Below are 16210 nucleotides of genomic sequence, written 5' to 3' on the forward strand. Positions count from 1 at the left end.
TAGTTCTATTTTTGCACTGGCCAGGTCTAAAATATGCATATGTCTGTAGCCTTAATTCCAATTTCCAGGCTACTTAACGTTCATTTTTATTTGTAAATGAATTCAGTGCTCATCATGTTCTTTTACCATGGCTTCTTCATTCCTGGGTTTTAAAGTGCTTAATTCGACTTTTATTTGGCCAGATTTGTTTTTCAGGTTTTTTTTTTTTTTTTTAAGGTTGACGAATATTATTATAGGCCTTGAATTACTTCATGCTTGATAAACATATCTGTCTTTTAGCTTTATTCTCAAACAAATCTTTATTATAATTAGTGCTTTCTTAAAACTTCCAGGGTGCATCACTATCTTCTGACATTCAGTACTAATGAAATGTCTGTTACCATTTTGATTTACAACTGCCCCTTCCTCCCCACCCACCTCTCCATCCCCACATTTCAGGTGATCTGCTCTTCCTGCCTAGATGTCTGAAAAATTCCTCATTCCTCTTCTCTTTTCTTCACCCCTTAACTTTCCCTGCTTTTACCTTCCCCCTTTCCTTTGTCTGACCTCCGGTGCCTCGACCCCTGTTTCCTTCCTTTTCTTTTCCAACCCCTGTCCTTCCTTCCCCCTCTTTCTGTCCACATCCTTTCTCCTGTTAATTTTTCCATTCACTTTCCTCCTTTTTGAGGTGTTTAAAAATCTTAACATTTAATTAGGAAATACTTGTCATACTAATAGTATGCTCACTACAAAGTCCTATTTCATACATCCCTCCACAGAATTACCTGCTATCCTGCAACCGGTGTTTATTGTTATAGTTTTCATGCATTTCGTTACTATAATAGGTACTATTGGTTATTTCTAAACTTTATGAATAATATTGTCATCAATATTTTGATTGAAATTGCATTTTATTTAGTGATTAACTTAGGGGAGAATCAACATCATTACAACATTGAGTCTTTCTATGCATGAATATTATATTTTTTCCTTTTTTTCTTTCCAATGATTACATTTTTGAAGAGTAATTTACATAAAAATTTTAAAAGCATATTATTCATTGGTATTTACTACATTTTCATTGTTGTGCAGCCACTACCACTTCGTTCTAAAATATTTTCCATTACTACCAAAAGAAAACCCATACCCATTAGCAGCTACTCTCTTTCCCAGTTTCCTCAGTTGCTGGCAGCCACTAACCTATTTTTCATCTCTACTGTCTTGCCGATTCTAGACATTTATAAATGGAATCATACAATATGTAGCCTTTGTGATGACTGGCTTCTCTTATGATCAGAAAGGTGCCATTGTATGGGTATACCATGCTTTGTTTATATAGTCACTTGTAGATGGACATGTAGGTTGTTTCTACTTTTTGGCTAGCATGAATAGTACGCCTTTGAACAGTCATGTACAACTCTTGTTCTGTTCTTTTAGATATATAGCTAGGAGTGAAATTGCTGAGTCATATGGTAATTTTATGTTTAACTTTTTGAGGAATCACTGCGCTGTTCTGCCTGGTCCCTTTACCACTTAAAATTCCTACCGACAATATATGAGGATTCCAGTTTCTGCACATTCTTGCTAATACTTGTGGGTTTTTTGTTTTTTCTTCATTGTTATAATAGCCATCCTAGTTAGTATGAAGTTACATTTCATTGTGGTTTTGATTTGCATTTCCCTAGTATCTGAAGGTAAAATCTTTTCATATATTTGTTGACCATTTTGTATCTTTGGAGAAATGTCTATTCAGATTTTTTGCTCATTTTTAAATTGGTTTATTTGTCTTTCTGTTGTTGAATTATGGATGGGACATGTTCGCTCAGTTGTGTCCAGCTTTTTGCAACGCCATGGACTGTAGCCTGCCAGGCTCCTCCATCCATGGAATTTTCCAGGCAAGAATATTGGAGTGGGTTGCCATTTCCTTCTCCAGGGGATCTTCCCAACCCAGGGATTGAACCCGCGTATCCCGCACTCTTTACCATCTGAGCCACCAGGGAAGCTCATTGAGTTATGAATTCTATTTATATTCTGAATACTAAACCCTTTTTCTAGGAAATACATGTTTCTGAGTTTTCCAGCTGCCAAAATTTGTTCATAGTGATTGCTTATTATTTTTAAAAGCACTATTGTATTTGCAGGCAGAGTTCCTGTTTATTTTTAATATAATATGTGCCTCTGATATTCCATCCTTTGCATAGCCTGTTTATTTTAGAGGATCAACTTTTGACTTTTAAATCCTCCTTGTAGCTTTGGGTTGCTTTGTTTTTCATTAATGTCCAGTCTTATGTATATATTTCATCTATTTTTTATGTCTTTCAGCCTTTCTTTTTCCAGCCTTTTTTAGTAAGCAATTAAGGTTATACTTTTCTATGTGTTGTTTTACCAGCATGCATCCCATATGTTTTGAGAGGTATTATTTCTTACTCAGTTTTGAGTTATTTATTCCCATCATCACTTGTTCTTTGATCTGTCATTTGTTTAGAAAGTTTTTAAATTTATAAGCTTCAGTTCAGTTCAGTTCAGTTCCTCAGTCGTGTCCGACTCTTTGCGACCCCATAAATCGCAGCACACCAGGCCTCCCTGTACATCACCAACTCCCGGAGTTCACTCAAACTCATGTCCATCAAGTCGATGATGCCATCCAGCCATCTCATCCTCTGTCGTCCCCTTCTCCTCCTGCCCCCAATCCCTCCCAGCATCAGAGTCTTTTCCAATGAGTCAACTCTTGACATGAGGTGGCCAAAATTTATAAGCTTGGTATGTGTCAATTTTATAAAATTTTCCATGTATTTATGGATTATAAGTGCTCCCTAATTTTGGTTGCAGAGTTCTCTATATGTCCATTAAATAAAACTTTAGTTGTTTTGTTCACATTATCTGGATACTTGCTAACTTTTAATCTGCTGAGTTACTAACAGAAATGTGAAGAAATTTTGCTCCTTATGTTTTCAAGGCACAGAGCTGTTATTTTTTTCTGCAGTGAGTTGAATTTTTAGGGACACTTTCATAATAGTCATCCTATTATTATGTAATGTTTTTTGCCTTAGATATATTTTGTCTGATAATAAGAAAGCAATGCCAGTCCTTATTTTTTGTTTTTTACATAGTATATCTTTTTCAATCCTTTGTGAGTTTTTTTGTTTTAGGTAAAACTTATAGATGCATTTTATTTATTTCAAAGTTTAATTTGATAATCTCTTTTTTTTAAGTTTGGATTTATTTCTACCAAATTATTTTGTGATTCCTATTCTTCCTGGTTCCCCTTACTCACTCTTTCTTTCTTTTATATTGATTGGATTTTAAAAATCCCCATTTGTCTCCCCTCATGCTCCTCCTCCATCCTATCAATCACGCACTGGTTTGAGGTTAGTTACAAACTTTTTTTTTTAAATGTGTATACATAACTCATCAAAGTGAAAAACCTGTCAGCATGTTCTTACATCTCCCCTCAAATATCAGAACCTTAGAATACCTTAGATCAGATAACATTTCTTCATTATTGGCTGATCCTTTATTTCTATCTTTATGCCCCTTAGATTTCCACTGTTTATAGTCAGTGTTCGGTTTAGATTTACCTTTATGCTTATCATTTTCGTTGCTATTCATTCCTTCTTCCTGGATATTCTTTAGGTGTTCCTTTACTGAGGGGGGGGGGGGGGCGGGCTGTTAGTCAGATTTTGTTTGTTGGAACCCACTTCTGGACACAGAGTAGTGAAAGGAGCCAGTATCTGGAAACAAGGTGGGTAAACAGCAAAAAGTGCAAGCCAAAGCACAGTGCAGGAACAAGGGTGAAACACAGGGCTGGGTTGCTTTAACACAGGGCTAGTAAGTTTTAACTGCGTGTACAGTTTCACACTGACGCTGCTTCTCTTCAGTGCCTGTGAAATTGTGTCACACGGCCCTTTGGCTTGCACTATTTTGTTGTTTACCCATCTTGTTTCCAGATATTGGCTCCTTTTACTACTCTGTGTCCAAAAGTGGGTTTCTTTTCTTTTTTCCTATTTGGATTTACTGCATTTTCTTAAACAGAAAATTATTGTCTTTTATTGGTTCTGAAAAGTTATTAGTCATTATCTCCTCCAACACTGTATTTCTTCATTCTCTTTTTCTAATGCTAGGATTAGACATGTGTTGGCCTCTTACATTCTTTTTCTGCATGTGTCTGTGCTGCTTTTTTTGTGATTACTTCAGATAGTCTAATTTGTCAACTCTGATGTGTAGTTTAACAACCCATTTTTTAAAAATTAATCATTATATTTTTCATTTATAAAAGTTGTTTGGTTCACTTTGTCTACTCTTTTTTAAGTAATATCTTGTTCTTTGCTCACGTGTTCTATTCTCATTCTTTAAATGTTGTAAATATATTTAATATTCCATCTTTAAAGTTTCTTGGATTTAAATCTGCTCATTGTCTTCTTTCTGCTGTCTTTTGTTGTTATTGTTTTGAATCTTTTACTCATGGTGTCTTGTTTCCTTGTCTGTTATGTATGTTTAGATAATACTCATTTATCTGTGTTCCTCCTGTGCAAGTTATACAGGCAAATCATATATCCCCTCAGATAAAATTTGCTTTTGCTTTATACCTTACAAATGTAATTAACCCCAGAACACTTTTAAGTTAATTTCTCAGTCTGGAGCTTTCTACATTCGTTTGGGCAAAGATTAGGCTGCTGGCAAAGACTTAGCTGGTGAAAAAGAAACCGCAAATAAATAACAATGGCTTAAATAGGATAGGGGTTTAATTTTCTATCATGACTGTGTGGGCATAGCAACACAGGGTTGGCAGGGCAGGCTCACTATCTCTGTAGCCCGTCTTTTCCTTTACTTCTCCTTCAAGATCCAGGATAGCTTACTTCCTTATCTTTATTCCAGCCAATGGCAAAGGACAAAGAGGGAAGAGGAGGTCACATTCTGGAAATGGTACCCATCATTTCTGCTCACAGTCTTTTGATCAGAATTTAATTGTATGTTCACACCAGCTGCAAGGGAAGCTGGAAAATGTAGTGTTTGTTCTTAGTAGTTAACATGTCTTCTGAAAAATTGTCAGTTCTATCACTGTAAGAGGGGATAATAGAAATGGCCAAAACCAACAGCCTTTTGCATTGCTAAGATAAGTAGCAGACATTTGAAATCCCAATCCAAGTGAAGGCGTTTATTTATTTGGTTATTTTAAATTAGTTTGTATTGGAGTATAGTTGATTAACAGTGTTGTGTTAGTTTCTGCTGTGCAGCAAAGTGAATTAGTTCTACATATACTTGTATCTGGGCTTCCCTGATAGCTGAGTTGGTAAAGAATCTGCCTGCAATGCAGGAGACCCTGGTTCAATTCCTGGGTCAGAAAGATCCCCCAGAGAAAGGGATAGGCTCCCCACTCCAGTATTCTTGGGCTTCCCTTGTGGCTTAGCTGGTAAAGGATCCGCCTGCAGTGCGGGAGACCCAGTTCGATCCCTGGTTTGGGAACATCCCCTGGAGAAGGGAAAGGCTACCCACTCCAGTATTTTGGCCTGGAGAATTCCATGAACTGTATGTATAGTCCATGGGTTCACAAAGAGTCAGACACCATTGAGCAACTTTCACTTCACTTCATACATGTATCCACTCTTCGTTAGATTCTTTTCCCACGTAGCTCATTACAGAGCTTTGAGTAGAGTTCCCTGTGCTGTATACACTAGATTCTTACTATTAATAGTTACTCTGAAGGAGATCAGCCCTGGGATTTCTTTGGAGGGAATGATGCTGAAGCTGAAACTCCAACTTTGGCCACTTCATGCGAAGAGTTGACTCATTGGAAAAGACTCTGATGCTGGGAGGGATTGGGGGCAGGAGGAGAAGGGGACGACACAGGATGAGATGGCTGGATGGCATCACTGACTCGATGGACGTGGGTCTGGGTGAACTCCAGGAGTTGGTGATGGACAGGGAGGCCTGGCGTGCTGCGATTCATGGGGTTGCAAAGAGTCGGACACAACTGAGCCACTGAACTGAACTGAACTGATTTCCTGGAAAATCCCACGGACAGAAGACCTGGTAGGCTACAGTCCATGGGGTCACAATGAGTAGGACATGACTGAGCGACTTCACTTCACTTATTCTATATATAGTAAAGGCAGGCTTTTGGTCACACATTGTCAGAGAGGAGATTCTGCCCCCACTTTCCCTTTCCCGGGGCCCAAGCTGCTGGAGGTAGGTTTCTCTAATTGTTACCATTTCTCATGAGGTAAGATTTTTAAAATGGCGCTGTGGCCTGCTTTATGCTGGTGACTGACTCCACTTTGTAGGAGCTCAGGTATCTAGTTTTCTCTTAACTATAAACATATTTGAAAAAAATGCTTGTAATATTTTATCTAGTATTTCTAGGATAGTGGAGTTTTTGCTTTTGTTTTTGAAGATTTCTAGTACCTTCCTTATATTTTTCTTCTCTCTAATTACTTTAATCTCTGTCTTGTGAAATGTCTCTGATTATATCAAGTCTTTTCTTCTATGTCAGTACAGGTAATTCTATTCAACAGTATCTTTTTGTTGTTGTATTGTATTTATTTGTTGTTAAGTCCCTAAGTCATGTCCAACTCTTTACAACTCCATGGACTGCAGCACGCCAGGCTACCATGTCCATCACTATCTCCCAGAGTTTGTTCAGACTCAGGTCCATTGAGTCAGTGGTGCCATCCAACTATCTAATTCTCTGTTGCCCCCTTCTCCTGTTGCTCTCAATCTCCGGTATCAGGGTCTTTCCACTGAGTCAGCTCCTTGCATCAGGTGGCCAAAGTATTGGAACTTCAGCTTCAGCATCAGTCCTTCCAGTGAATATTCAGGGTTCATTTCCTTTAGAATTGACTGGTTTGACCTCCTTGCTATCCAAGGGATTCTCAAGAATCTTATCCAGCACCACAATTCAAAAGCATCAATTCTTTGGCTCTCAGCCTTCTTTATGGTCCAACTCTCACATCCATACATGACTACTGGAGAAACCATAGCTTTGACCCTATGGACCTTTGTCAGCAAAGTGTTGTGTCTGTTTTTTAATATGCTGTCTGGGTTTGTCATAGCTTTTCTTCCAAGGAGCAAGCGTCTTTTAATTTCATGGCTGCAGTCACCATCTATAGTGATTTTGGAGCCCAAGAAAATAAAATCTGCCACTGTTTTCACTCCGCCCCCCCCCCCCCCCCCCCCCCCCCCCCGCTACTTGCCATGAAGTGATGGGACCTGATGCCGTGATCTTCATTTTTTGAATGTTGAGTTTTAAGCCAGTTTTTAAATTTTATTTGTATTTTATTTGTATATTTATTTCTGTATTATTTGTATTTATTTTTACTTCAGTGATACTGCTAGGATCTGATTTTCTTTTCTTTTTTTTTTAATATTTTTTCCTGATTTTATTATACCATTTTGGAGTTCTAAGCCCGGGTTTATTTTGTTCTGTTAATATTTCCTGTTGTGTAGTCTAGGGTAGTAGCTGTGTGTGTTTCTGGTGCTAAGTGGCTGATGATAGGAAAACAACTCATAGAAGTCATTGTGTCATGTTTGTTGGAATACTTCAGTTCTAAGTTAGAACACTTAGTTGGGTGGTATATTTTCTTATCCATTGTTTGGGAGGAGTACAGCATTACCAAAGGGCACTCCATTTGGGGTGTGGCCTAAGACTGTTTAGTAAGTTAGAGGTCAGTCATTACTTTCCCTTGCTTCATTTGGGTCTTCTCTCCAGGTTGGGATTATTAAGTGAGCTTTTTCAGGGTTTTTTTTTACTCACCCGTGGATTACTGGAAGGTGGGAATGAGGATAGGAATTTAGCCTGGCTCAGCATCACTTCTCTTAAGTTTGTTGGAAGAAGGCAGTTCTGTAACACTGTCAGTCCACCATTGTAGCATTAATTTTTCCCTTGGAGTTATCATAAGCCTTAGTCCTTGTTTCTAAGTCATCTTCATTGCCTATTTAAATAGCTGTATAATATTCTATTGATGTACCATTGTGCAACTATGCACAAGAACATGCACTGGTCATAGCAAACACCCTCTTCCACAACACAAGAGAAGACTCTACACATGGACATCACCAGATGGTCAACACCAAAATCAGACTGATTATATTCTTTGCAGCCAAAGATGGAGAAGCTGTATACAGTCAGCAAAAACAAGACCAGGAGCTGACTGTGGCTCAGATCATGAACTCCTTATTGCCAAATTCAGACTTAAATTGAAGAAAGTAGGGAAAACCACTAGACCATTTAGGTATGACCTAAATCAAATCCCTTATGATTATACAGTGGAAGTGAGAAATAGATTTAAGGGCCTAGATCTGATCGATAGAGTGCCTGATGAACTATGGCCTGAGGTTCGTGACCTTGTACAGGAGACAGGGATCAAGACCATCCCCATGGAAAAGAAATGCAAAAAAGCAAAATGGTTGTCTGGGGAGGCCTTACAAATAGCTGTGAAAAGAAGACAAGTGAAAAGCAAAGGAGAAAAGGAAAGATATAAGCATCTGAATGCAGAGTTCCAAAGAATAGCAAGAAGAGATAAGAAAGCCTTCCTCAGTGACCAATGCAAAGAAATAGAGGAAAACAACAGAATGGGAAAGACTAGAGATCTCTTCAAGAAAATTAGAGATACCAAGGGAACATTTCATGCAAAGATGGGCTCAATAAAGGACAGAAATGGTATGGACCTAACAGAAGCAGAAGATATTAAGAAAAGGTGGCAAGAATACACAGAAGAACTGTACAAAAAAACCTTCATGACCCAGATAATCATGATGGTGTGATCACTCATCTACAGCCAGACATCCGGGAATGTGAAGTCAAGTGGGCCTTAGAAAGCATCACTACAAACAAAGCTAGTGGAGGTGATGGGATTCCAGTTGAGCTATTTCAAAACCTGAAAGATGATGCTGTGAAAGTGCTGCACTCCATATGCCAGCAAATTTGGAAAACTCAGCAGTGGCCACAGGACTGGAAAAGGTCAGTTTTCATTCCAATCCCAAAGAAAGGCAATGCCAAAGAATGCTCAAATTACTGCACAATTGCACTCATCTCGCATGCTAGTAAAGTAATACTCAAAATTCTCCAAGCCAGGCTTCAGCAATACGTGAACTGTGAACTTCCTGATGTTCAAGCTGGTTTTAGAAAAGGCAAAGGAACCAGAGATCAAATTGCCAACATCCGCTGGATCACTGAAAAAGGAAGAGAGTTTCAGAAAAACATCTATTTTTGCTTTATTGACTATGCCAAAGCCTTTGACTGTGTGGATCACAATAAACTGTGGAAAATTCTGAAAGAGATGGGAATACCAGACCACCTGACCACCTTGAGAAATCTGTATGCAGGTCAGGAAGCAATAGTTAGAACTGGACATGGAACAACAGACTGGTTCCAAATAGGAAAAGGAGTTCATCAAGGCTGTATATTGTCACCCTGTTTATTTAACTTATATGCAGAGTACATCATGAGAAACGCTGGACTGGAAGAAACACAAGCTGGCATCAAGATTGCTGGGAGAAATATCAATAACTTCAGATATGCAGATGACACCACCCTTATGGCAGAAAGTGAAGAGGAACTAAAAAGCCTCTTGATGAAAGTGAAAGTGGAGAGTGAAAAAGTTGGCTTAAAGCTCAACATTCAGAAAACGAAGATCATGGCATCTGGTCCCATCACTTCATGGCAAGTAGATGGGGAAACAGTGGAAACAGTGTCAGACTTTATTTTGGGGGGCTCCAAAATCACTGCAGATGGTGATTGCAGCCATGAAATTCAAAGACGCTTACTCCTTGGAAGGAAAGTTATGACCAACCTAGATCGCATATTCAAAAGCAGAGACATTACTTTGCCAACAAAGGTCTGTCTAGTCAAGGCTATGGTTTTTCCAGTAGTCATGTATGGATGTGAGAGTTGGATTGTGAAGAAGGCTGAGCGCCGAAGAATTGATGGTTTTGAACTGTGGTGTTGGAGAAGACTCTTGAGAGTCCCTTGGACTGCAAGGAGATCCAACCAGTCCATTCTGAAGGAGATCAGCCCTGGGATTTCTTTGGAAGGAATGATGCTAAAGCTGAAACTCCAGAACATTGGCCACCTCATGCGAAGAGTTGACTCATTGGAAAAGACCCTGATGCTGGGAGGGATTGGGTGCAGGAGGAGAAGGGGACAACAGAGGATGAGATGGCTGGATGGCATCACTGACTCGGTGGACGTGAGTCTGAGTGAACTCCTGGAGTTGGTGATGGACAGGGAGCCCTGGTGTGCTGCAACTCATGGGGTCGCAAAGAGTCGGACACGACTGAGTGCCTGAACTGAACTGAACTGTGCAAATATTGTGATGTTCTATTATTTCCAGGCCTTATAACAGATAAATCTGTAGAGATCTTATTCATCCATGTGTTGTTTGCTTCTGTTGCATTATTTCCTTAGATTGAATTTCTAGGAGTAGAATTGCTATGTCAGAGTATAACAAATATCTCTGAGTCTTGTCGCATATTGCTCTTTTTTGTTTTTTTAAGGTTATAGCAATTTAGATTCTCACCAGAAATGAATGAATATAGTAATTTCACTGTAGCCTCATTAGTATTTGGGAATAGGTTTCTTTTTCTTTAAAAAAAAAAAAAAAAAAAAAAAAAGCTGTAGAATAATACCTTAAGGGTGCCTAAATATTCATGCCTTTTATTATTATGGAGCTATAGCACTTTTCTGTGACTTTAGTTTACTACTTATTTTCTCATCTGTGAGTTGTATATTTTTATACTTGCCCAGTTAATGATGTTTTTCTCATACATGCAAACGAGTACCTTTTTAAAAAAGAAAATGTCAACTTTTACATTTTTATATTTTACAAAGCTATTTTTACAAATCTTTTGCCTTTAAAAAAAGTTAGTTTTGTTTGAAATTTAAAATTATAGTATATGATAAAATATTTTGTTGATTTAAATTGAGAAAGTTATTTGATAAATGTTTTATTCTTGTTTTTGATAGTTTTCTGTAATATTTTATTTCCTCATTCTTGTGTTCAATTTTGGTATGTGGAGAAGGTATGCTGTAATTAAATGGATAGTAATTAGGAATTTATATCAATCTCACATACTGATTTTTAAAAAATTTCCTCATTTTAGAAAACTGACTCATTTTTATATGAAATTAGGTCTTTTTAATAGTTCTTATTATATGTGTGGATAGACTTCATTCTTTTTTTAAAAAATAGTCTTTCAGAATTTTTTCTGTTCAAGTTTTAGTCATTTTGTTTTCTTTCAAAAAAGGATTGCAAGAGCTAACTTCATGAAATTCCTAAGGTAGATCCTTGGTTTGGGCAAAAACCATTCTGTTACAGTCTTTAAACATTGTTTAGGGAAAAAATATAAATAAAAATAACGTATACTGTTAGTGTTAAAAGCATCAGTAGCACTAAGCTGTTTCACATGAATAATTTTTGCGTATCTAGAGGTCTCAGCTCCTAATAAGTAGAACTCTTTACATCTGTTAATCAATAAAAACTCCTTTACAGTTGTGACTGAATAACTTATAGTGAATCATTTTAACTCAAAACATTGGTGAATTTTAAATAAGCAAAGAATTACATGACTTCCGTCTTTATCCATCACGGATAAAATTTGGCTACTTTTTGTTCTGTTTATAGGTGGAAAACCATGAATTCCTTGTAAAACCTTCATTTGATCCTAACTTGAGTGAATTAAGAGAAATAATGGATGACTTAGAAAAGAAGATGCAGTCAACATTAGTAAGTGCAGCTAGAGATCTAGGTAAGAATGGGTCCTTGAAGGTTTGAATAATTCTTTTGTCTACATAGTATCCACACCGGAGCTAGAAGACACAGTTGATCATGCCACCTCCTTGTTTAAAGTGCCCGTTTTCTACTGCATAAAATTACAGTCACATAAAGTTTACATACAGGATTCTTTACATCTGGGGCCTGGCCTCCCCTACAGATTCATCTCTTAACCAATTTCTCTAATCCCAGGATGACCGCACATTCCTGCCAAACAAATCACCCCATATTGCCCTTGCAACATCTTTTAAGTAAGACCTATTTTAAATGACACTGTTTCTGTAAGCCTAATTCTATTAGGAATAGTTCATTGATTTGGCTTTGGGGTTCCCAAGCACTTCATTAATATCAACTTTAAAAATCACTTGTTTTAAATTCCCTAGCTTATTCCCTCATTTGTCTCACACTGTTTTGTTCTGTCTTGCTCTGAATTTATAAACCTCTTTGTAATGAGCATCTTTGACTTCTATGTTAAATGAGTAAATCTTAGCATATTAGAAGGTCCCGCAGAGCAGTATCACTAGTATATGGCCATGTGTGCTCAGTCATGTCTGACTCTTTGCGACCCCATGGACTATAGTGCACCAGGCTCCTCAGTCCATGGAATTTTCCAGGCAGAAATAATGGAGGGGGTTGCCATTTCCTTCTCCAGAGGATCTTCCTGACCCAGGGATCAAACCTGCATCTCTTGAGTCCCCTGCGTTGGCAGGCAGATTCTTTACCACTGCACCACCTGGGAAGCCCCCTGTTGTATATGCCCATACCAACATATATAAAATTAAAAAAAAATAGTTTCCATGGAGAGTTCATATATGAACTTGATCCTAGATTTAATCTTTGACTTGAAGGATATTGAAATTTACCCTCCTCATCTTATAGATCCCTGCATGTTCTCTTTATGTGTCTCCTCCCTGGTCAAGTGAGATCGGTCTTTAGTTGTTTGCTGTTTCTAGTACTCCATAGTCATGCTTTAGCAAATACATTTATTTATCTTAAGTTTTAAGGTACTATCTCTCTCTTCTGGTTTGGGGTCTAAAGATCACATTGATGAATGAATGAGGAGAGGACAAGCGTAAAAATTAAAAAATCTTAGGTGCGTAGTCTAGCTGATCGATCACTGCCTTTTTTGTGACACTCCCTACGCTTAACAGAGTACATGGACTAGTGTTTTCTAGAGCTTCGTTGTCGATCTCAGAGTCTCACATTTTTCTTTGCAAAGTATATTTGTTTTCTTTAATTATATTCTATATTAGTTCCAGGGAAAGGCTTTGGTTAACTAAAGAACCTTCAGCAGAACTCCTCAAGGGTAACAACCATACCCTACCTACCCTCGTGCCCATAGCATCTGAAACACTGAGCTACCCCACTGCTGGTGCCCTGCAGCCTTGGATGGGTTTACCCAGAACGGGCTCCACATCACAGGCTAACATTAAAAGGGGGATTTAAATATTTTATAGATATCCTTAATTCATGTAGTTTTTTGAGTAAAGTGGGATGTGCATCTTCCCCAGTCGGATAGTATAAATAATTTCCAGTATGCTGTCATGTAAATAATAAACGTATATTTTTCACTATTTAGATTTAAGTATTCTAAACACTTACATTTAAAATGGCTGTACATATCTATGACATACTCTTTCTTTTTTTCCTGATCATGAAGGCTTAGATCCTGGCAAACAGATTAAACTGGATTCCAGCACACAGTTTGGCTATTATTTCCGAGTAACATGCAAGGAAGAAAAAGTCCTTCGTAATAATAAAAATTTCAGTACAGTGGATATCCAGAAGAATGGTGTTAAATTTACAAACAGGTTTGTAAGCCTATGTTAAATTAAGTCTTTACTAGTTCCATAAACTATTCTCTGATGAAATGTGAATGTTGCATGATGAGGAAGTTTATTTATTGATACAAGGCATAAAATAAGATCGAAGCCTTTTTTTTTTTTCCTTATGAGGGGAAGGTATCCTAATGCTACTTGTTGAATAATTCAGCTTTTCCTCATTCACTGAAGTGGCACTTTGGGTTTAAGATTATTCTTTCACATATCTCTTATCTTTTTATCAATATGAAATAGATTATATTACTTTTTTTTTTGTATTTACGTATCTCTTAGAGTTAGTTCCCTTCGTATCTCTATTAGTTATTTTCACGTTTATTTTTTCTAAGAAAATTTTGTTATTCTTCTGGTATATCAATTGATGTGTCATTTAGTTTAGGGAGATGCTACCAACTTTAATGAGGCCATTCATTTAGACTATAAGTTTTTTTTAAAAAATAACGTTAATGTTGGAAAAAATCTTAGTAGTTTTTTATGCTTTTTTCTCTTGCTTATGTTAGGAAGCTCCTGAGGCAAATTACTTACTAGTGAAAAAGAATTATTTAAAAATAAAGTAACTGGGAGAGTAAGGGCATGATCCTTTCTCTTCTGTATTATTTTAGAACTTATGGCCAGCCTTACTCCCGCCCTTCTTGGGTATTCTTAGTATTTCCAGTTAGCTTTTGTATATGCACCCATCTTTTATCCATTTATTTAGTGTTTTTGAGTGTCTGTTATATGCAGACATTATTCTAGGTGTTCAGACAACCTAGTTATGAAAAGCAGTGTGTCTGTTTAGTTTGTTTCTCATACAACCCTCTGAGATAAATAGCGCAGGTCATAGTTCTCACCTTTAGATGGAGAAACTGAAACTCCAGTTCCCCAGGACTGGACAACTAGTAATAGTGGATACTCAGACCTAGATCTTCTGTTGCTGGATTTATTAGTTGCTATTTCTTGATCACACTATATCCCTGATTCAAGAAATTTATACGTTATAACTGACCAGTAAGTGATTTGAAGATGATATAACCCCCCAAAAGTTCTGTCTTACCTAAGCCAAAATAGAACTACAAGAAGTTGAGCTGAATGACGGCAGTGGTTCCAAAAGTTGTGAAAAGTTCATTTGTTTATTCGTTCGTTGATTTGTGTCAGCAAATTGAATGCTTGCCATGGGTCTGACTTTGTGATCATATAATTGTCCTTAAAAACCTCTGATGTCTGTCATCAGGAAAAATATAAAATCTGTACCATAACCTATACAATCTGATCCCTGCCCACACCTTTCTCTCTGGCAGCTCTTCATTTCACACAGCAATCTCTCACCTTTATAGTATCTTTGCTTCTCTCTTTTTTCCTCTAATTCTTTCCACTTGCCTGTTTCAAGTAGTCTTTTAGTGCTCCTCTACTGCTCTTGAGCTGTATATGTGTGTTATGCCATTGGCCGATAGCATCATATTCACAGTTACTGCCTTGATTGACTAATATTTTCCTCCTCCTTGTATGTACTTCACCTCTTTCTTGATTCTGCTGTAAGCCCCTCACCTTGTTTTTTATGTTTTAACTTAATTCCCTTCCTTTGATATCAGTGAATATTTTTTCTCTATTCTCATTTTTCTTCTTCATTTTTTGTTTTAGCCTATAATTTTTATTTTCCCTTTAAAGCACTCAGTAGAATTGTTTTCAAAACATTTTCCTTACTTGGACAACTTTCAGTATGAAAAGACAGTTTCCTACGGTAATAAGAGAAACTGTGTGGAGTGTGTGTGTGTGTTGTTTTTTAATTGGGGTAGTTGATTATTTGTCTTTCTCTGACTTATTTCTCTAAGCATAATATTCTTTAGATCCATTCACATTTCTGCAAGTGGTTCATTATTTTTAATGGCTGAGTAATATACACACACACCACACCTTTATCCATTCATGTGTTGATGGGCAGTTGATTTGCTTCCATATCTTGGGTGTTGTAAATAGTGCTGCTTGTGTGTGTATTTTAAAAGTGAAGATGGCCTCTGTCCTAATAGGGATGAAGACTACTTCTTTTAAATATTTTAGAAAAGATTACAGATCGGAATTTTACTCAAGGGAATAATTTTTATAGCAAGAATTGTGCCAGTGGGCCATTCCAAACAGCATAAATGTTAATACACTGAATTCCAGTCACATCCACCCCTAATGAGTTGCCCATTTTCTACTGATGTTTCCATTTTAATTATTGTTTTGATGCTTTATAGGATAATACTCCGGATATATTTCAGAGGTAGTGCACATTACCTCCAGTGGATGTTTTAATACTTCTAATACCATTATCTTGATTTGCAGTAAACTGACTTCTCTCAATGAAGAGTACACCAAAAATAAAACTGAATATGAGGAGGCCCAGAACGCCATTGTTAAAGAAATTGTCAATATTTCTTCAGGTAAATTTAATAGCACCAATACATTAGATGTTTGGAAAATGACCTGGATTTTGGTAACAGAAATAATATTGGGCTGTTTGAAGAGTGGGTTTTTTGTTTTTGTTTTTTTAAAGCTGCTGCACACTGTGACTATTGTGTTAAGCTTCCTCTGAAGGAATGCATGCTGTGTTGCATTAGGAAAATTAACTGGAAGTTGCTCTCGTACCTAGAAAGATGAGCTAGTGCA

At 37.3% G+C, this 16210-nt stretch overlaps 1 protein-coding gene across 1 annotated transcript in view; it reads left to right on the plus strand.

Moving 5' to 3' along the window:
* MSH2 (mutS homolog 2) overlaps window positions 1–16210 on the plus strand; it is a 90268-nt gene that overhangs the window by 63673 nt on the left and 10385 nt on the right. The window contains exons 9-11 of the mRNA XM_055540026.1: window positions 11598–11721; window positions 13408–13558; window positions 15887–15984. Coding sequence (XP_055396001.1) covers window positions 11598–11721; window positions 13408–13558; window positions 15887–15984 — 373 coding nt within the window. The remainder of the gene's footprint in view (window positions 1–11597; window positions 11722–13407; window positions 13559–15886; window positions 15985–16210) is intronic.

This window comes from Bubalus kerabau, chromosome 11 (genome assembly GCF_029407905.1).
Source record: "Bubalus kerabau isolate K-KA32 ecotype Philippines breed swamp buffalo chromosome 11, PCC_UOA_SB_1v2, whole genome shotgun sequence".
Lineage (NCBI taxonomy): Eukaryota > Metazoa > Chordata > Mammalia > Artiodactyla > Bovidae > Bubalus > Bubalus kerabau.